Raw genomic sequence first — 21,676 nt, 5'->3', positions numbered from 1 at the left:
AGTCCTCTGAATTGTCTCCCAGCACAGCCGTCAGTCTCTTTACCGGCAGCCAGTAACAAATGGGCACTTTTCTCCTGTCAGTAAATTCCAGTGTCAGGAAAAGGTTGTCAGTAAAAACGATGTCTGTGACACTCGGCTCAGGACTGCGCATGAACAGCTCCAGACTGGAGACCATCCAAGTGCCTGCTACAGTGTGTTCTGGCAGGGCTGGCGGGGGCGGGTCTGGGCGTGTGATGTCATAGTGCAAGGGAGCCAAACAAATCTATGCAGGTCGGCAGGACGGGAGCAACGTAAGCCGGGGGCGGGACTGTCAGTGCAGAGCAAGGTAAGCCGGGGGCGGGACTGTCAGTGCAGAGCAAGGTAAGCCGGGGGCGGGACTGTCAGTGCAGAGCAAGGTAAGCAGGGGGCGGGACTGTCACTGCACCGCAAGGTAAGCAGGGGCGGGACTGTCAGTGCGCAGCAAGGTAAGCCGGGGGCGGGACTGTCAGTGCGCAGCAAGGTAAGCCGGGGGCGGGACTGTCAGTGCGCAGCAAGGTAAGCAGGGGCGGGACTGTCAGTGCGCAGCAAGGTAAGCCGGGGGCGGGACTGTCAGTGCGCAGCAAGGTAAGCCGGGGGCGGGACTGTCAGTGCGCAGCAAGGTAAGCAGGGGCGGGACTGTCACTGCACAGCAAGGTAAGTAGGGGCGGGACTGTCACTGCACAGCAAGGTAAGCCGGGGGCGGGACTGTCACTGCAGGGCAAGGTAAGCGGGGGGCGGGACTGTCACTGCAGGGCAAGGTAAGCAGGGGGCGGGACTGTCACTGCACAGCAAGGTAAGCAGGGGCAGGACTGTCAGTGCACAGCAAGGTAAGCCGGGGGCGGGACTGTCAGTGCAGAGCAAGGTAAGCCGGGGGCGGGACTGTCAGTGCACAGCAAGGTAAGCCGGGGGCGGGACTGTCAGTGCAGAGCAAGGTAAGCCGGGGGCGGGACTGTCAGTGCACAGCAAGGTAAGCCGGGGGCGGGACTGTCAGTGCAGGGCAAGGTAAGCCGGGGGCGGGACTCTCACTGCAGGGCAAGGTAAGCCAGGGGCGGGACTCTCACTGCAGGGCAAGGTAAGCCGGGGGCGGGACTGTCAGTGCAGAGCAAGGTAAGCTGGGGGCGGGACTGTCAGTGCAGAGCAAGGTAAGCCGGGGGCGGGACTGTCAGTGCAGAGCAAGGTAAGCTGGGGGCGGGACTGTCAGTGCAGAGCAAGGTAAGCCGGGGGCGGGACTGTCAGTGCAGAGCAAGGTAAGCTGGGGGCGGGACTGTCAGTGCAGAGAAAGGTAAGCCGGGGGCGGGACTGTCAGTGACTGTTATTTGGGACTGCAAAGTCGCATTACAAGTCGTTCTCCATGATTTCCAATGAGTACTGTTGAGATCTGTGCAACGACTTCAAGTTGCAAGGACTTCAAAGTATTCCCTGCACTACTCTGGTCTGACTTTGATGCATTTTGCGGTCCATACACACAGGCATTGCTTCAGGTCCAATCAAAATCGCGGCAAAAAAAAACTGCGCAACTTTTATGTTACACAAGTGTAAAAGGAGCCTTAATTGGCCCTTTGTTTAGAAGGGGCGGAGACCCCTGATGTATGTGTTTGTAGTCCAAATAATTGACATTTGCAACTAAAACTGTCATTTTGTAACTCCGTAAAATTCTGGCTGTCAGTAAAATTCTGGCTGTCAGTAAACTTTCACACTTGTCCCCGGGAAGTCTGTGATATTGGGGCCCCGGGGAAGTCTGTGATATTGGGGCCCCGGGGAAGTCTGTGATATTGGGGCCCCGGGGAAGTCTGTGATATTGGGGGCCCCGGGGAAGTCTGTGATATCGGGGCCCCCGGGGAAGTCGTGATATTGGGGTCCCCGGGGAAGTCGTGATATTGGGGTCCCCGGGGAAGTCTGTGACATTGGGGCCCGGGGAAGTCTGTGATATTGGGGCCCCCGGGGAAGTCTGTGATATTGGGGCCCGGGGAAGTCTGTGATATTGGGGCCCGGGGAAGTCTGTGATATTGGGGCCCCCAAGGGGAAGTCTGTGATATTGGGGCCCCGGGGGAAGTCTGTGATATTGGGGCCCCGGGGAAGTCTGTGATATTGGGGCCCCGGGGAAGTCTGTGATATTGGGGGCCCCGGGGAAGTCTGTGATATTGGGGCCCCCAGGGGGAAGTCTGTGATATCGGGGCCCCAGGGAAGTCTGTGATATTGGGGCCCGGGGAAGTCTGTGATATTGGGGCCCCCGGGGAAATCTGTGATATTGGGGCCCGGGGAAGTCTGTGATATTGGGGCCCCCAGGGGGAAGTCTGTGATATTGGGGCCCCGGGGGAAGTCTGTGATATTGGGGCCCCGGGGGAAGTCTGTGATATTGGGGCCCCCAGGGGGAAGTCTGTGATATTGGGGCCCCGGGGAAGTCTGTGATATTGGGGCCCCGGGGAAGTCTGTGATATTGGGGGCCCCGGGGAAGTCTGTGATATCGGGGCCCCTGGGGAAGTCTGTGATATTGGGGCCCCCAGGGGGAAGTCTGTGATATCGGGGCCCCAGGGAAGTCTGTGATATTGGGGCCCCCAGGGGGAAGTCTGTGATATTGGGGCCCCGGGGAAGTCTGTGATATTGGGGCCCCGGGGGAAGTCTGTGATATTGGGGCCCCGGGGAAGTCTGTGATATTGGGGCCCCGGGGAAGTCTGTGATATCGGGGCCCCCGGGGAAGTCTGTGATATTGGGGCCCCCGGGAAGTCTGTGATATTGGGGCCCCGGGGAAGTCTGTGATATCGGGGCCCCCGGGGAAGTCTGTGATATTGGGGCCCCCGGGAAGTCTGTGATATTGGGGCCCCGGGGAAGTCTGTGATATTGGGGCCCCGGGGAAGTCTGTGATATTGGGGCCCCCGGGAAGTCTGTGATATTGGGGCCCCGGGGAAGTCTGTGATATCGGGGCCCCCGGGGAAGTCTGTGATATTGGGGCCCCCGGGAAGTCTGTGATATTGGGGCCCCGGGGAAGTCTGTGATATTGGGGCCCCGGGGAAGTCTGTGATATTGGGGCCCCGGGGAAGTCTGTGATATTGGGGCCCCCGGGAAGTCTGTGATATTGGGGCCCCGGGGAAGTCTGTGATATCGGGGCCCCCGGGGAAGTCTGTGATATTGGGGCCCCCGGGAAGTCTGTGATATTGGGGCCCCGGGGAAGTCTGTGATATTGGGGCCCCGGGGAAGTCTGTGATATCGGGGCCCCCGGGGAAGTCTGTGATATTGGGGCCCCCGGGAAGTCTGTGATATTGGGGCCCCGGGGAAGTCTGTGATATTGGGGCCCCGGGGAAGTCTGTGATATTGGGGCCCCGGGGAAGTCTGTGATATTGGGGCCCCGGGGAAATCTGTGATATTGGGGCCCCAGGCCCCTCACCTGACACTTCCTGCCCTCCTGTGTTATCAGTGCCAAGTCACCTGGCTGGGTGCAGCTCACCTTGAGCCCATCCCCCAGCTGCCTGCCAGTGATGGGGGGCGATGAGTGCCGGCACCGGGGCAGGGATCGGTGGATTGGGGGAGGGGGGCACTCACCGGTAGGGTCGGGGCCCCTAGGGGCCAGCTGCTTGCTCAGGCTCAGGATCTTCTCCCACTGACACTCCGCCCTGCAGCGCTCTATCTCCGCCTCCAGCTTCAGGTGGGACTGGGAGAGCCGGGTAGCCATTGGCTGTCACAGGACGGGGGGCCCCCGGATCGCACACACGAGGGGCCCCGGACTCTCCAGCTGCGGCTCTGTCTGCGGATCGCTCAACAACTCTCAGCCTGCAGCTGCTTCCTCCGCCCCCATTTCCGGGGGGTGCACGCTGATTGGCCGACGACGCACGGAGCCTGGAGCTGATTGGACGATTCCTTGTTCCTTGGCCAGCACCTTGTGTGATCGGTGCCAGGCAGGTGAGGGCACTGACAGATCAATGACAGGTGAATGGTGGCTCTGTGATCCGACATGGGCTATGATATACCCGACAATACCCATCTCATTACTAACAGCACAGGATACTCTGATTGTATTACAGGAAAAATATATATATTATATAGAATAGTATATTGTGTGTATATAAAAAAGTATATAAAAATATAGTATATATATATAAATATAAAATATAAAAATATAGTATATATTTATATATATATATATATATATATATATATATTACATATATATATATTACATATATATATATATATATATATATATATATATATATATATATATATAAAAAGTATATAAAAATATATATATTACATAGAATAGTATATTGTGTGTATATATATTATATATTATATAGCATATGCATATTATATGTGTATATATATGTATATGTATATATATATATATATATATATATATATATATATATATATGTATATATATATATATATATATATTTATTTATTTATTTAAATATTAGGGATCGACCGATTATCAGCAAAGCCAAGATATCAAGGGTGAATATGCACTTTTTTATATCGTAATCGGTCGATATTTCGGGAAAGTGCTGTGCCGAAGGAATGCCTGCAGCTAGAGGCATCACCCTGGTACCGGCGTCCATAGCCAACGGTCAGCTGTCTTGTAATGACAATCAATGTGGCTGAGAAGCCGCTCGGCTGTCATTACATGGAGCGGGAGGGGACGACGCCTCCCCCTCCCCCGTCGCCTTTCCGCGGCTCGCCCGGGTCAACCATCCCGCACGGCCGCCGAAGACCCCATCAAAGCCGCATTCGACTCTGATTGGGTCTCCATGCAAAAATCCAGAAGTGATGTCATGATGTCACTTCCGGGTACTGTCTGGCGCCAGATTAAAAAAAAATGACAGCATTCAAAACAGCCAAACTTGGCGTTTTGAATGCTTTTAAGTGCAAAGGAGGGGTTTGGGGTCTTTTAGATCCCCAGATCTCTCCACAACAATACCTGTCAAGTGATAAAAATAAAAAAATTGTTTTTTAAATGTACGAAAATATCGGCCGATACCGATATGTCATGACCAAATTATCGGTATCGGCAATGAAAAAACTATATCGGTCGATCCCTAATAAATAAATATATATATATATATATACTGCTCAAAAAATGAAAGGAACGCTTTTTAATCAGAGCACAGCATCAAGTCAATTAAACTCCTGGGATATTGATCTGGTCAGGTAAGTAGCAGAGGGGGTTGTTAATAAGTTTCAGCTGCTTTGGTGTTAATAAAATTAAGAACAGGCAGGGTCGCTGATAGAGGAGGGGGGTGGGGGCACCAGTCCTCCTGTAGGCACAAAGGGGGGCCCAAGCAGCAGAGGGAATCAGTGCAGTGGGACAGAGGGGCAATTACAGGATGCCCATGTGCAGCTGTCTGTAGCAGCTAAATACCGATTTCTCTCCCGCCTGGCTTTCAGCTGCTGCAGGGAGAGACACAGACGAAGCTGCTGGTTTCCCTGTCCCATAAAAAAAAAAAAAAAAAATAACAAATTGTAAAAAAAAAATTATTTAAAAAAAAATGTAAATTAAAATAATTTTAAAACATTTTTTTTAAATGATAAAATGTTTTTTCAAAAATGTAAAAAAACTATTAAAAAAAGGGGGATAATTCACACAGCTTCTTTGTTATCATTGTGTCCTCTAAGAACGATTTTAGTATATTTTTACTGAAAATGTTTTGATATATACGAGGTGGGCCCTGCCAGGTAGGCTGTATGGGGCCCCGTAATTTCTATCAGCAGCCCTAACAACAAGTGCACTAGATGGGCAACAATGGGATGATCTCCAAAACAGGAATGGTTTTACAGGTGGAGGCCACTCATAATTTTTTTTTCTCCTACTCACCTTCTCTGACGGTTTATCACCAGTTTTGTATTTGGCTAGGATCAGTGTCACTACTGGTAGCACGAGGCGATACCTGGACCTTATAGAGGTTGCACAGGCAGTTAAACTTCTTCAGTATGCCCAGGACTGCTGCTAGAAATCACGGGGCCCCGTACAGCCTACCTGGTAGCCCCCCCCCCAGAAAATATCAAGACAATATTTTCACTAAAAAATACACTAAAATCATTATTAGCAGACAGAAACATAACAGAGAACCTGTGCAAATTAGCCCTTTTTATTGTTTTATTTACATTTAAAACAAAATGATAATTTGTTTTAAAAAATGTTGAAAATATTTACAGTTATTTTATTTTACACTTTTTTTAAATTATTTATTACAACTTTTAAAAAATTTATATTTTTTTTACAATGTTATTTTTTTACAATTTGTTATTTTTTTACAATTTGTTATTTTTTTACAGGACAGGGAAGCCTGCAGCGCTGTGTGTGTGTGTGTGTGTGTGTGTGTGTGGGGGGGGGGGCACACAGGTAGGGGGATCGGTGTTGGAGAGGTAATTACAGGAACGATGCCCTGTGTCTGTGTCTCTCCCCGTAGCAGCTGAAAGCTGACAGGAGAGGGAGAAACTGGCTTTCTGCCACTGCAGAGAGCTGCACAGGGCTTCCTTCTGTAATTGCCCCTTCACCCGACCGCACTGATTCCCCATGCTGTTGGGGCCCCTCTGTGTGCCCGGGCCCCCTACAGGAGGATTGGTCGTCCCCCCCTATCAACGGCTCTGAGGATGGCACACCAATATCTGCCATTTGCCAGAAGGTTTGCTATGTCTCCCAGCACAGTCTCAAGAGCATGGAGGAGATTCCAGGAGACTGGCAGTTACTCTAGGAGAGCTGGACAGGGCCGTAGAGGGTCCTTAAAGCGGAGTTCCGGGCACAGAAAACATTTTTCAGTGAACATACCCCCGGGACAGTCAGGGCTAGCACATTCCACAATGGATAGCCTCTGATCTGTCCCGGTTTGCACTTACCTTTTAGAAGAAATACTCACTTATAAAATTTCTTCCACAGCGTTTCCATCTCTGTTGTGGGCAGCTGAAGCCGGCGCGATCCTCTTCTGCGTCTTCTTCCGCGTCCTCTTCTCCCAGAATGCGCCCGCACCGGCCCCTCTCGTCACTTCCGGTGCGGCGCCGCATTCCTCCACCGCTTCTGGGCATGCCCAGAAGCTGTTTAGCAGGGGAATGCGGCGTCGCCCCGGAAGTGACGAGCGGGGCCGTTGCCGTCGCATTGATTCCTGGGAGCGATGACGTTCAGCTCCCAGGAATCATCGCAAGACAGGAAGTGACGGCGCGGGCCGCGGCGCTGAGGGAGGAAGTACACTGAGGTGAGTATTTTCAATCGTCAATTACAAGGTGAGTAAAAAAAAAAAAAAAAAAACCTAACTATCCAATTCCTTTTCAGGTGAAGGAGAACTAGCGGACGGGCACAAAAAAAAAAAGATCGATTTTGTGCCCGGAACTCCGCTTTAACCCATCAGCAGGACCGGTGTTCTGTCAGAATACTGCTACCTATCAGATTCTGCTACTGAAAGTGACGTACAGATAGAACAATGTACTGCACATGCTCCATGCGTTCCAACATGGCCGCTATGCGTTCCAATAGGTTTCCTAATGTGACAGAACACGAACCAGCAGCGGACATCTTCTCACACTGATGCAAGTCTTGAATTTTACATTTATTTCAGCAGTGAACTCTCCTTACATAGTAAAATAGACTATTTCACCGCAACCAAGTGAAATAGTCTATTTTATTATACAAACTCGATTCTAAAAAAGTTGGGACACTGTACAAATTGTGAATAAAAACAGAATGCAATGATGTGGAAGTTTCAAATTTCTATATTTTATTCAGAATACAACATAGATGACATATCAAATGTTTAAACTGAAAAAATGTATAATTTTAAGGGAAAAATAAGTTGATTTTAAATTTCATGGCATCAACACATCTCAAAAAAGTTGGGACAAGGCCATGTTTACCACTGTGTGGCATCCCCTCTTCTTTTTGTAACAGTCTGCAAATGTCTGGGGACTGAGGAGACAAGTTGCTCAAGTTTAGGAATAGGAATGTTGTCCCATTCTTGTCTAATACAGGCTTCTAGTTTGTCTTAGATCTTCTTTGTCACATCTTCCTCTTTATGATGCGCCAAATGTTTTCTATGGGTGAAAGATCTGGACTGCAGGCTGGCCATTTCAGTGCCCGGATCCTTCTTCTACACAGCCATGATGTTGTAATTGATGCAGTATGTGGTCTGGCATTGTCAGGTTGGAAAATGCAAGGTCTTCCCTGAAAGAGACGACATCTGGATGGGAGCATATGTTGTTCTAGAAGTTGGATATACCTTTCAGCATTGATGGTGCCTTTCCAGATGTGTAAGCTGCCCATGCCACACGCACTCATGCAACCCCATACCATCAGAGATGCAGGCTTCTGAACTGAGCGCTGATAACAACTTGGGTTGTCCTTGTCCTCTTTAGTCCGGATGACATGGCGTCCCAGTTTTCCAAAAAGAACTTCAAATTTTGATTCGTCTGACCACAGAACATTTTTCCACTTTGCCACAGTCCATTTTACATGAGCCTTGGTCCAGAGAAAACGCCTGCACTTCTGGATCATGTTTAGATATGGCTTCTTTTTTGGCCTATAGAGTTTTAGCCGGCAACGGCGAATGGCACGGTGGATTGTGTTCACCTACAATGTTTTCTGGAAGTATTCCTGAGCCCATGTTGTGATTTCCATTACAGTAGCATTCCTGTATGTGATGCAGTGCCGTCTAAGGACCCGAAGATCACCGCCATCCAGTATGGTCTTCCGGCCTTGACCCTTACCCACAGAGATTGTTCCAGATTCTCTGAATCTTTGGATATTATGCATTGTAGATGATGATAACTCCAAACTCTTTGCAATTTTACTCTGAGAAACTCCTTTCTGATATTGCTCCACTATTTTTCGCCGCAGCATTGGGGGAATTGGTGATCCTCTACCCATCTTGACTTCTGAGAGACACTGCCACTCTGAGAGGCTCTTTTCATACCCAATCATGTTGCCAATTGACCTAATAAGTTGCAAATTGGTCCTCCAGCTGTTCTTATATGTACATTTAACTTTTCCAGCCTCTTATTGCTACCTGTCCCAACTTTTTTGGAATGTGTAGCTCTCATAAAATCCAAAATGAGGCAATATTTGGCACGACATTTCAAAATGTCTCACTTTCAACATTTGATATGTTATCTATATTATATTGTGAATAAAATATACGTTTATGAGATTTTTAAATTAGTCCATTCCTTTTTTACTCACAATTTGTACAGTGTCCCAACTTTTTTGGAATTGGGTTTGTATAATCAGTTTGTTGCTGAGCATTGCAGAGTGTACCAAGATGGCCATTGCCGACTTCTGGCTGCAGGTTTCACGCCATAATTACTAGAATACAAAAATAATAGAAATGCAATACTGAGATTTATTCTATAAATGGTGGCTACGTCCATCTTGGTACACCCTGCACTGCTCAGCGACAAACTGATTATATAGTGAAATAGACTATTTCACTTGGTCGCTGTGAAATAGTCTATTTTACTATGTAAGGAGAGTTCACTGCTAAAATAAATGTAAAATTCAAGACTTGTGTGGGTGTAAGAAGATGTCTGCCGCTGCTTCGTGTTCTGTCACATTAGGAAACTTTTTGGAACCCATAACGGCCATAGTGGAACGCATGGCACATGTGCAGTAAGTTGTTCTAGTCCGTACAACACTTCCGGTAGCAGAATCTGATAGGTAGCGGTGTTCTGACAGAACACCGGTATCTGCTCCTTTGTGAAAGGAGGAACAGGATGAGCCCTGCCAGAGCCCTACAAAATGACCTCCAGCAGGCCATTGGTGTGAATGTCTCTGACCAAACAATCAGAAACAGACTTCATGTGGTGGCCTGAGGGCCCGACGTCCTCTAGTGGGCCCTGTGCTCACTGCCCAGCACCATGGAGCTCCATTGGCATTTGCCATTGAACACCAGAATTGGCAGGTCCACCACTGGCACCCTGTGCTTTTCACAGATGAGAGAAGGTTCACCCTGAGCACATGTGACAGACATGAAAGGGTCTGGAGAAGCCATGGAAAAAGTTTTGCTGCCTGTAACATCATTCAGAATGACCGGTTTGGTGGTGGGTCAGTGATGGTCTGGGGAGGCATATCATTGGAGGGACGCACAGACCTCTACAGGCTAGACTATGGCACCCTGACTACCATTAGGTATCGGGATGAAATCCTTGGACCCATTGTCAGACCCTACGTTGGTGCAGTGGGTCCTGGGTTCCTCCTGGTGCACGACAATGCCCAGCCTCATGGGGTGAGAGTATGCACTCAGTTCCTGGAGAATAAAGGAATTGATAACATTGAATAGCCCCTACGCTAACCTGGCTTAAATCCAATAGAATACCTCTGGGACATTATGTTTCACAGGGGCGGGCTGGCCCGGGGGGCAAGGTGGCAATTTCCCCCCGGGCCGATCTGATCCCCCTCAGAAAAGGCCGCTCAGTTTCTTAAGTCAGTCGGTAGTCGGTACTCGATATGCATTGCATTGAAAATGCCATGGGAGGCTTAGGCATTTACATAGTCACACGCTGTCACTTCCTGCTGCCCTGCCCTGGAGACCTGGTTGCTAGATCACCGGCCGCTTAGCGTCTAGCAACCAGTGACGTCAGGGTCTCCAGAGCAGAGAGGAGGACCCATCATGCAAAGCGCCGCGGTCAGCCGTCCTCCGCGCCGATTACTGGCCCCAGCCGCCCGGCCCCACCCACCTCCGGCTCCTCCCTCCCTCCATCCATCAACGTGGGGCCGATGCAGAAGAGGGGGCTGGCCTGGCCTGGTAAACTGCAGTCTGCAACGGCGGCAATCCAGATTTAAAGTCAAGTTACCTGCTGCGGTGGACAGTGTCTGTCGGTGTCGGTGAGGTGGTCGGGACTCGGAGAAGAGCAGCCAGTGAGTGACAAAAAAAAAAAAAAGTGTCATGTGTGGACAACATGTGGAGCATTCTTTCCCTGTACTTACCCCCTGGCACTGTATACAGCCTGTATATTGATGTCTAGCTGTTCCTGGCACTATATACCTGTCTCATACCTGTATTTAGAGCCAGGAGCAGCTAGACATCAATATACAGGCTGTATACAGTCCAGTTAAAGAGGAAGTAAACCCTCCTCTGACACTTTTTCCTATAGGTAAGCCTATGATAAGGCTTACCTATAGGTACTATAAATATCTCCTAAACTTGCACCGTGTAGGAGATATTTACCTTACATGCAGCCAGTGACGTCACTGGCACATGCGCTCTGAAGGAACGGCCGCTGGTGCCGTTTCTTCAGAGCCCTGTGCCGTGACCGTCCACTTCCGCGCGCGTGCACGGGAGTGACGTCACCGCGGCTCCGGCCAATCAGATGGCCGGATGCCGTGATCCCGGAAGATGGGCGACTGGACATGTCACCATACAGGTAAGCGGGCAGCACGGCGGGGGCTCGTTCTAAGTTAAGTATTTCATAATGAGCTAGTATGCGATGCATACTAGCTCATTATGGGTTTCTCTTTCAGGTTGCAGCAAAAAAAAAAAAGTTTCATGGGTTTACAACCTCTTTAAAGGTATTGGGTCCCTGAGGTCCCCTAGGGCTCCCTCTTGTGTCATGGGAGCGTAAGCTGGCCGCAAAGGAGAAGGTCACATGTGTAGATCTCAGCCAGGGTTCATGCTGGGACTTGCAGTTCTTTGCTTTTGGGGATGTAACCCCCCAAAAGTGAAGGACTACAGGTCCCAGCATAAGCCCCTCAGAGCTCAGCATGTGTCACACACCCCCGATCCCCCAGTTAGTGGAGGACTACAGGACCCACTCATCCAGCTTAACTACTTCCAGACCGCCCACCGCATATATAGTGTGGCAGGGGCGGCCTGGCTGCGCAAAACTACATACTGATGCGTGATTTTGTGCATGGGTTCTAGGGGGCGCGACACAGCGGGAGCCAATCAGCAGGTCACCTGCGATCATGCAGCAGAATGACAGAACGGCGGTCTGCCTTTGTAAATAAGGCAGACGGCTGTTCTGTCACAGGAAGATGGAGATCTGTGTTTCAGCTAAGCTGAAACACAGATCTTTTTATTTTCTCTAGTACATCCACCCCTCCACACAGTAAGAAAGCATTCCCTAGGAGCAAACTTAACCCCTTGATCACCCCTAGTGTTAACCCCTTTCCCGCCATTGTCATTTATACAGTAGCAGTGCATTTTTTAGCACTGATCACTGTATTAGTGTCACTGGTCCCCAAAAAGTGTCACTTTGTGTCAGATTTGTCCGTCGCAATGTCGTAGTCCCACTAAAAACCACTGATCGCCGCCATTACTAGTAAAAACAATAAAAAATAAAAAAAAATGAGTTTTTGCAGGTTAAGATGCCTGCTGTCCTATGTATGTTTTGCAATAAAAACTGGCATGTAGTTGTGTATCTGTATGGGGGGCGGCTGACAGACGGTAGTGACCCAGCGCTGCGGTGGACATCTCCTTGTGCTGTGTGTGGGAAGCTGAGAAGTGGGAGCCTGATATATCCATATCCACATGAATATCCGTTTTAAAACCAGGTGGGCATGGATGGTGAGTTGATTCGGTGGTTCAACGGGCCACTTGACTGGACTTGCCCCCCAGGCTTAAGGCTGCCAGCCCTCCCCTGATGTTTCAGTCCATCTGATGCCGCCAGGTTGCACCTCAATCTGTTCAGGAGCTCAGTGATGCCCTGGTCCAGATCTGGGAGGAAATACTCCAGGACACCATCTATCGTCCCATGAGGAGCATGCCCAGACGTTGTCAGCCATGCATACAAGCACATGGGGGCCATACAAACTACTGAGGGCCATTTTGAGTTGCTGCAATGAAATTTCAGCAACATGGACTCGCCTGCTGCATCATTTTTTCACTTTGATTTTCGGGGGGTCTCTGAATTCAGCTCTCTGTAGGGTGGTAATTTTAATTTGTATCAAATGATGTGGCATCCTTTCATTCCTAACACATTACCCAGTCCATACCAGTATAGATCCTAACACATTTCCCAGTCCATACCATTATAGATCCTAACACATTTCCCTGTCCATACCATTATAGATATCCAGCATGAGATTTTTCCCCATTGAGATCTGATGTGTTTTTAAAGTGTTCCTTTAATTTTTTTGAGCAGTGTATATTATTTAGCATATGCAGGGCTTTTTCAGTGGGAATGCGGGGAATGCAGTTCCGGCACCTCCAGCACTAAATGTATGTAATGGCAAGGGGTTCAGGGTCTATTGATGCTAGCTGCTGGGGGATTTACTATTGCTGGTGAGGATCTATTTCTGTGGGGCGGGGGGGAGGTCTATTGTTGCTAAGGAGGTTTATTGTTGCTGGTGGGGGATATACTGTTGCTGGTGGGGGATATACTGTTGCTGGTGGGGGATATACTGTTGCTGGTGGGGGATATACTGTTTCTGGGGGTGGGTCTTCTGGTGCTGGAGGTCATTTGTTGCTGGGAGGGATCTAGTGATGCTGGCTGCAGGGAAATCTGTTATTGCTGCTGGGGATCTTTTGTTACTGGGGGAGGGGGTATTTTGTTGCAGGTGGTCCATTATTGCTGGGGGGGATTTATTGTTGTTGGCTGCATGGGATATATTTTACTGCTTTTCATGTTATTACCGAATTCCATTCAAATGACTTAGTAGCACAATTGTTACTTGGTTCTGTAGTCTCTAAAAGGGGCACTCCTGGAAGGTGGGTAGGGGGTGGAACCAAGGAATGGTGCAGGAGGTGGGTAGGGGGTGGAGACAAGGGGTGACACAGAAAGGGGGAGTTCCTGCACTTATTGTCTGAGAAAAAAAGTCCTGAGCATACAGTATATACAGTATGTATAGCATATGTATTTTATATAGTATAGTGTATATACACTTACTAACAAACTTAATTAGGTACACTGAGAAGGGGAATGTTTGTTGGAAACCAGCTAAACATTAAAAAGAAAAAGCTGGACTTTCAGCCCCCGTTCACACAGGGGCGACGCTACTTCGGACCGCGACCTCCGAGCTCGCGGTGCGAGCAGCACGCCGCGACCTCGGAGCGGCCGCCACGGACTTCATAACATTGAAGTCTATGGCGGTCGCCTCCTGGTCGCCCCAAAGAAGCTCCGGACCCTTTTTCTGAGTCGGAGCGACTTGTGTCGCTCCTATCAGAACGGGTCCGCAGCTTCCCTATGGGAGGCGACCTGCGGCGACCTGTGAGGCGACCAGGTCGCCTCACAGGTCGCCCCAGTGTGAACGGGGGCTCAAAGGCACATCAAAAGATAGACTTGATAAACGTAATTATTAAAAAATAAACTTTTATTACATACATTTTAAAATTACAGAGCGGGGGAGAAAACACCTCCACACTCGAATGTTTATCACATCATAAAAGAGAAAAAGAAAAAGCCACACATCATAACATTATAACAATATGGAGATATATAATTGTTCGGGAATTGATCTGATTAACAGTCAACCAATACTTGGCTTTATGAAGTCTGTCTGATTAGCGGTCAACGCGTTTTGCGGCAATCTTCATCAGGACCGACAATAATCAAGACAATTCTTAAGGTAAAAAGATAACAAGAATTAGTGGACTGGACAAAGAGAGAGGGTGAAAAAAAAAGATGTATAATTTTGGGTATTTTTTAACCTCTTTACGAGAGTGTGACACATATTTGCAGCACCCCGAAAGTGGGCTTTATTATTCCTGGAAGCCAAATTTGTGCTCTTGTGTTTGTCCTGGGTTGATCCTGACACTGAGACCAAGCAGTTACCGACAGCTCCACGTCTCATTCTAATGATCAGGATCTGGAAGAACTGGCTCCCAATTATGTGATCATTGTAATTAGCCAATCACAGTGATCACTAATGTGAAGACCCTCCCCAGTGTTGTTTCTCCTCTCTGAAGAGGAAAGATACATTGTATCATTTCCTCCCCCCCTGGAGGAGAAGTCTGTAAGCCTTTAAATTCCGGTTTACAGCGGTCAGCCTGATCCTTGTGTGCCGGGATGATATCACTATACAACGGCCAGCTTGATCCTTGTGTGTGTGCCGAGATGACATCACTCTACAACGGCCAGCCTGATCCTTGTGTGCCGGGATGACATCACTCTACAACGGCCAGCCTGATCCTTGTGTGCTGGGATGACATCACTTCACAGCGGCTGGCCTGATCCTTGTGTGCCAGGGTGACATCACTGTGCAGTGGCGCCGGCCTGATCCTTGTGGGCCGGGATGACATCTCTCTATAGCGGCTGGCCTGATCCTTTTGTGCCCAGATGACATCACTCCTGTGTATTGTCAGGAGTGATGTCATCCCATGTAGGCCAATGAAGATGGCCGAAACCCGGCACTCAGAAGAAAATGCCAGCAAGGAACAGGGCCTGTGGAGGAAAGGTGAGTGTTTTTCCCTTAAGCTCCGCTTAAGTTGCCTGGGGGCTCCATTCACGAAAGAATCTCGCATGCAGTATTTAGATGTCCAGACACATTTTGCCAAAATATCACAGGCGACCCTGAAACTGCCAATTTACTAAAGCATTTTGCAATATTTTTCACAAATTGCTGTAAATACCGCATGAACAGGTGTTAAACTCAATTCATATAAAATATCAAATAAATAATTAAATGCATGTGGTAACTAAGAAGTGGTCCAGGAATGCAGAAACAGGCAGCCGCCACATCCTTAACAACCGATGAGTCATCATATGTAAATTAAAGATTCGCAGGCATTAAAAAATCACATGAAAAAAACAGCGTGGTGCCCCCCCCCCCCCCCCAATCCATACCATGCTCTTCGGGTCTGGTCAATTCTTTTTAAAAAAATGGCGTAGGATCCCCCCCAAAATTCATGCCAGACGCTTATCAGAGCATGCAGCCCAGCAGGTCAGGAAAGGAGGGGATGAACGAGTGCCCCCCCCCCAAACCCCACCAGGCCAGAGGCCCTCAACATGGGGGGTGCTTTAGTGCATGGGGGGTCTCCCCTCCAAAGCACCTTGTCCCCATGTTGACAAGAGCTTCTTCCCCATTGGCAGCTTATGACTCATCGGTTGTTAAGGACGCGGCGCCTGCCTGTTACTCGCATCATTTATAAAATAGCGCATGCAGTATTTTAGTAGTATTTTTTTGTGAATGCCAAAGAAAATTTTTTGAAAAAACTAAGCAGTATTTTATCACATTTATAAATGGAGTCCAGTGTTTTTAATTGTGGCTTTAGTTCCACTTTAACCACTTTACCTCTAACTGCAGGAATATTACTGCGGCAAAGTGGCTCATTATCGTCTGACGACGTAGTACTACGTCGTCAGACACTCCCCTTTCTCGGCGGCGCGCGCGCGCCGCCGGAGGCTCGCTCCTGCTGTATTCAGTCACAGCGAGAGTCGGGCCAGGGGAGGAGCAGCGGCGATCGCCGCTGCTCTTCCCCAATCGTCGGGGATCTAGTGTGGAGATCCGAATGCTTGTGTAAACACAAGCGGGCGGATCTCCTAAGTGACAGGCAGGGTCAGATTGCAGGATTCAGCATAGCTGAACCCTGGATCTGTCCTTGTGTCACATAGTCACCTCCCCCCACACACGTCAGTAAGCCCCAGGCATACATTAACCCCTCCCTCTCCAATAAAAATTAACCCCTTCCCTGCCAGTGTCATTTTTACAGTAACAGTGCATATATATAGCACTGATTACTGCAGTAATGTCACTGGTACCCCCAAAAGTGTCAAAAATGTCAGTCAAGGGTCCGATCTGTCCCCCGCAATGTCGCAGTCCCGCAAAAAAAATCGCAGATCGCCGCCATTACGCGTTAAAAAAAAACACCAAAAATGACAAAAATCTTTCCCTTTGTTAGTAAACGCAATAACTTTTGCGCAAATCAATCAAAATAATTTCGATTTTACATTTTTTTGGGGGGGATTTCATATAAAAAAATGTGAAAAATATTGTTGTTTTTTCAAAATTTACGCTCTTTTTTTGTTTATAGCGCAAAAAGTAAAAATCGCACAGGTGATCAAATACCACCAAAAGAAAGCTCTGTTTGTGGGAAAAAAAGGACATAAGTTTCGTTTGGGTATGGCGTCGCACGACTGCGCAATTGTCAGTTAAAGTCGCACAGTGCCGAATCGCAAAAAGTGGCCCAGACGTAAGACAGCAAAATCCTCTGGTAGTAAAGTGGTTAAGCAAATCAGAATTGATCTTCACAGGCCTCAATTTAGTAAAGGGAAATCTGATTTATTGCAGTAGGCTGCTTGCATGTTATACACCCCAACTTCTCTTTGCAATGCCTTCCTGGCGTCCCCTAAGATTGTCCCTGAAGAGGACAGTCGGGCTTTAGGTAGAATTCTGCTGTCTGACAACTGAGGAAGAACAGAGAAGGCAGAAGAAAGTCAGAATAAAACAATAAAAATCCCCTGTGTCTCGGCAGCCCGTCCGCCGTATAAACAGTGTCATCCGCCGCCGTTATTAGGAGATAGAACTTTCGCCTTATTTTACATTACATGATTTATCCAAGGCCTGCCTGGAGTCAGGAAAATAAACTGTGCGCTCTCTGGTTACCACTGTTTGGCTCCGATACATAGGCTGCGCATTCGCTGTTTACATGTCTTCACTCTGATGTGTGTGTAGCCAGGTGCTCAGCTAATGCCTGCTACTTGCAATGAGATTAGTGGATGAATAATTGTCTTTTTTTTTTTTTTTTTGCATGCTAGTCTCATCTCAAAAATGAAGAGGTTACTAAAGTAATGAAAATTCTCATATGACAGAATAAAAATTTGAAAGGGATGTAATGTGTTGTAGTGTAGTGGTATTGTATTTTCGAACGACACTGTACTGATTAACCTGTTCCTTTCTCCCGGCTATAGCGCGGACTTAAAATGCCGGGAGGGCGTCAATGGACATCCTCCTGTGATCGCGCTGCCTGCGCGCCCCCTGCAGAACGCGGGCGGCGCGCTCTGTGATCACTGAGCACTTCAGACTCACAGATCGGGGTAAAGGGCCACTCACGTTCCTTCATCACATGATCAGCTGTCAGCCAATGACAGCTGATCACACGATGTAAACAGAAGCTGGTTATCGGCTTTTTTTCCTCCCCCTGACAGCATGAAGAGAAAAGAATAAGTGCCGGTTCACATTTCTGCGATGCGGGAACGCTGCGAATATACAGGGTGTTCCAGCATTGCATCCGCACCCCTGGCAGTTCACACTGCCATATGTGATATGTTGGGGGTGTAAATTAAAAGTTAACGACACCCCCAGATCAGATCGCATATAGCAGTGCGATCTGAAAGTTCGCACAGAATCGGATCGCACTAGTGTGAACCACCATGCAATCCGATTCTGCTGCGGACCAAAAAAAAGGTCCTGTGCATGTTTCAGTGCGATTACGGTGCGAATTCAGCCATACAAACTGTATGGCTGAATTTGCACCGCATAGAGATCGAATGTAATTTTAGGAGCAGTGCGCTCCGAATTACATGCAATCTCTGTCATCGCACAAATGTGAACCGGCACTAAAGCTGATAGCTGACTCTGTAAAAGGGACATTGGGATTGGGACATTTGCCCAACAGTGTTGCTAATCAGTGCCCACCAGTGCTGCTAACCAGTGCCCACCAGTGCCACCTATTAGTGCCCATCAGTGCCGCCAATCAGTGCCACCTATCAGTGTCACCTATCAGTGCCGCCGATCAGTGCCCTCTATCAGTGCCACCTATTAGTCCCCGTCAGTGCCACCTTATCAGTGCCTATCAGTGCCCATCGCTGCCGCCTATCAGTGCCACCTATCAGTGCCACCTCTCAGTGCCCTCTATCAGTGCCCTTCACTGCCACCTATCAGTGCCCATCAGTGCCGCCTTATCAGTGCCTATCAGTGTCCATCAGTGCAGCCTCATCAGCACACACCATTGAAGTAGAAAAATTACCTGTTTGCAAAATTTTATAACAAACTAGGAAAAATGTTTGTTGTTTAGCAAAATAAAAAAAAAAAGTGGTGAATAAATACCCTGAAAATAAAGCTCTATTTCTGGGAAAAATATGATAAAAATGTCATATGGGTACAGTGTTACATGACCGTGCAATTGTCATTCAAAATGTGCCAAAATTGGCAAGGGCAGGAAGGGGGCAAAAGTGCCCAGTAGGGAAGTGGTTAATCCCTTCACACGGATGTAACACAAATATGCAGCCCCACTAGACTTTTTTCTGTGGGGCCGCATATTTGCGTATCTCCCTTTTTGCTGGGGGCATCTCACCGTGAGCCCCGAGCCCTGTATTACCGATCGGGATCCGGAACTCGAGATTCTGGGTCACCTGATCACTGTGATAGCCTCTCTGATTGGCTATCACAGTAATCAGTCACTGTGAAGCCCACCCCTATGTTTTCTTTCTCCTTGCAGAGAAAAAAAAGTGTGTGTAAAAAAAAATAAAATAAATAAATAAATACATTTTAATAATAAAATAAACAAATACAATAAAAAAAAAATAAATAAACCCTAAATCAAGGTTTTATCTAGGTCAGTGCCAAGGTTAGTGTTTGGGTCACAGTCAGGGTCAAAGGTTAGGGTTATTTATTTTTTAAATTAGTATCAGTGTCAGTTTAGTGTCAGAGCCGGTTCACATTGCCGCGACTTGTCAGGCGACTTGTCAGCCTGACAAGTCGCGTTCCCTCGCGGTCCATTGACCGCTACAGGACCCGTTCTAATAGGAGCGACACAAGTCGCTCCGACTTAGAAAAAGGGTCCTGTACTACTTCGGGGCGACCTCGGAGCGACTTGCATAGACTTCCATTATGTGAAGTCCCTGCAAGTCGCTCCGAAGTCGTGGTGCATGGTAATGCACAAGTGTCAGTGTGTTTTTATGTAGGATAAAGAAAAAGCAAAATGCGCAACATTGTTTTTGGGCTGTACTACAGGTACAGTACATACTGTACAACAGCTAACAAACATGTATGTGGTATCGCTACGATCATCAGGAGCAAGAGAATTTAATTTGGGTTGTTCTTTGGTGGGCCAATTTACCTTTGATAATAAAAAAATAAATAAATAAAAATCAGGAGATAGCCATTACCATTTACCACCAAATTAAAGCCCAATTTTTCCTGAAAAAAAACCACAGTGTAATCCACCTGGATCTACAAAGTAGTTGTGATGATATGTATGGTTTTACTAGCACGTGTCAAAGTTGCAAAATTGTGCTTAGGCATTTAGATGTGTTTTATCCTGAGGCGTGAAGGGGTTAAAGGAAAATAGTACGATCTGGTATTGTACATAAAAAAATGTCATACTTGTCTCATCGGATAATATTGAATAAACTGTCCTGATCGTACGATCATTTTGAAAACAATATTTCGAGTGAGAGAAACACTGGCTGCCACTGCTCTCTCTGTAGCTGCTGCCCTGCGGTTCTGAACTGGTTAACAGCTGTTTCTGCGAGAGGAGGGAGCTCCTGAGCAAAAATAGTTCAATAGACTGAGTCAGGCAGCACTGCACTGTGGGAACTGTAGTCCGGAGGAAAGACTATGCTGTGGCGATCAAAAAGTTCTGCACTACATTCCCCAGAGAGGGGGAACAGAGAGTGTGCATCACCGTTTAGTGTGCATCAGACTGCTGCATATCAGAGCTGGATCCGGAATGCTGAGCTTGGGAGTGCTGACAGATAAAGTCACCTGGGTGCAGGGTAGAGAGTGGACCAATCGCTGTGTGTGACCAGATGGTGAGCTGCAATATCGCTGGGACTGGTAAGATGTTGCAGTGCTGCTTCGGTGATTTACTAACTGCTGCTAGAGAGAGAGAGACTTTAGAAACTGACCATACAGCCATCTAGTAGCCTTATTTACTGCCTGCAGGTGTGACCAGTTTTGCCAGCCGTCAGTCTCTTTACTGGCAGCCAGTAAAAAAACAGGCACTTTTCTCCTGTCAGTAAATTCCAGTGTCAGGAAAAGGCTGCCAGTAAAAAATATGGTTGGGACACTCAGCTCAGAACTGTGCATGCGCAGTTCAAGTCCAGAGGGAGGTCCATCCAAGTGCCTGCTACAGTGTGTTTGGGTGGCATCGGTAGAGGGCTGTTCTGGTGCCTGGCGGAAGCGGTGCTTGAACGTGCCGTGTGATGTCATTGTGCAATGGAGCTGAGCAGAGCCTCGTGTGCGGGTCTGTGGGACAGGAGCAAGGCAAGGAGCGGGACTGTCAGTGCTGTTTGGACTGGAGTGGACTAAAGGGACCACCTGACATGGAGAGAGACTGTCACTGTGACTCAGGAGGGGCCGTGTCTTTTCGGTGAGGTGTCATCATCATCTGTGCTGCTGCACACTGCTGTCAGTGTCACTGTGAGAGTCAATTCAATGTGTGTGTGTCGCCCATTCTAATTTCTTCTAAGCTCTCCTGAGTCCTGTCCCTGAGCTACTTACTTACTATACCAAAATATAATAAGAAATCTGTTTCTGTAAGATCCTGGTACTTTCAGTACCTTCTAGCCTCTTACTTCCGGGTTGCGTTCCACCATTCAGGTAGGTGGAATGCATATAGCTGCATGTCTCTTTAACAACTGATGATGTCATCACTAGGCGCCGCTCTGAGCGGCTATTTCAACCGACGGTCTGCACTCACAAGGTGTTCGTGCAACCGCTCATAATACAAGCCTGACTGACGCTGCCGTATCCTCCAGCTATCTTCCCTATACCTGGACTGACCGGAGCCTCGCTACCTGATCCTTTACCTCGCTACCTGATCCTTACCCTCGCTCACCAGCTTGTGATAAGTACCCAGCAGGG

At 48.1% G+C, this 21,676-nt stretch overlaps 1 protein-coding gene across 1 annotated transcript in view; it reads right to left on the bottom strand.

Annotated features, from left to right (window-relative positions):
• The window catches only part of TTC7A (tetratricopeptide repeat domain 7A), a 596,795-nt gene extending 593,015 nt beyond the window's left edge, over positions 1-3,780 (bottom strand). Inside the window, exon 1 of the mRNA XM_082252340.1 lies at positions 3,556-3,780. Coding sequence (XP_082108466.1) covers positions 3,556-3,685 — 130 coding nt within the window. The 5' untranslated portion in view covers positions 3,686-3,780. The remainder of the gene's footprint in view (positions 1-3,555) is intronic.
• Between the last annotated feature and the right edge of the window lie 17,896 nt (positions 3,781-21,676).

The sequence above is a fragment of the Pelophylax lessonae genome, assembly GCF_965119305.1.
Source record: "Pelophylax lessonae genome assembly, chromosome: 3".
NCBI classification, from domain to species: Eukaryota; Metazoa; Chordata; class Amphibia; order Anura; family Ranidae; genus Pelophylax; species Pelophylax lessonae.
The sequence above is the reverse complement of the archived record's forward strand: the minus strand, read 5'-3'. Positions and strand labels throughout refer to the sequence as shown.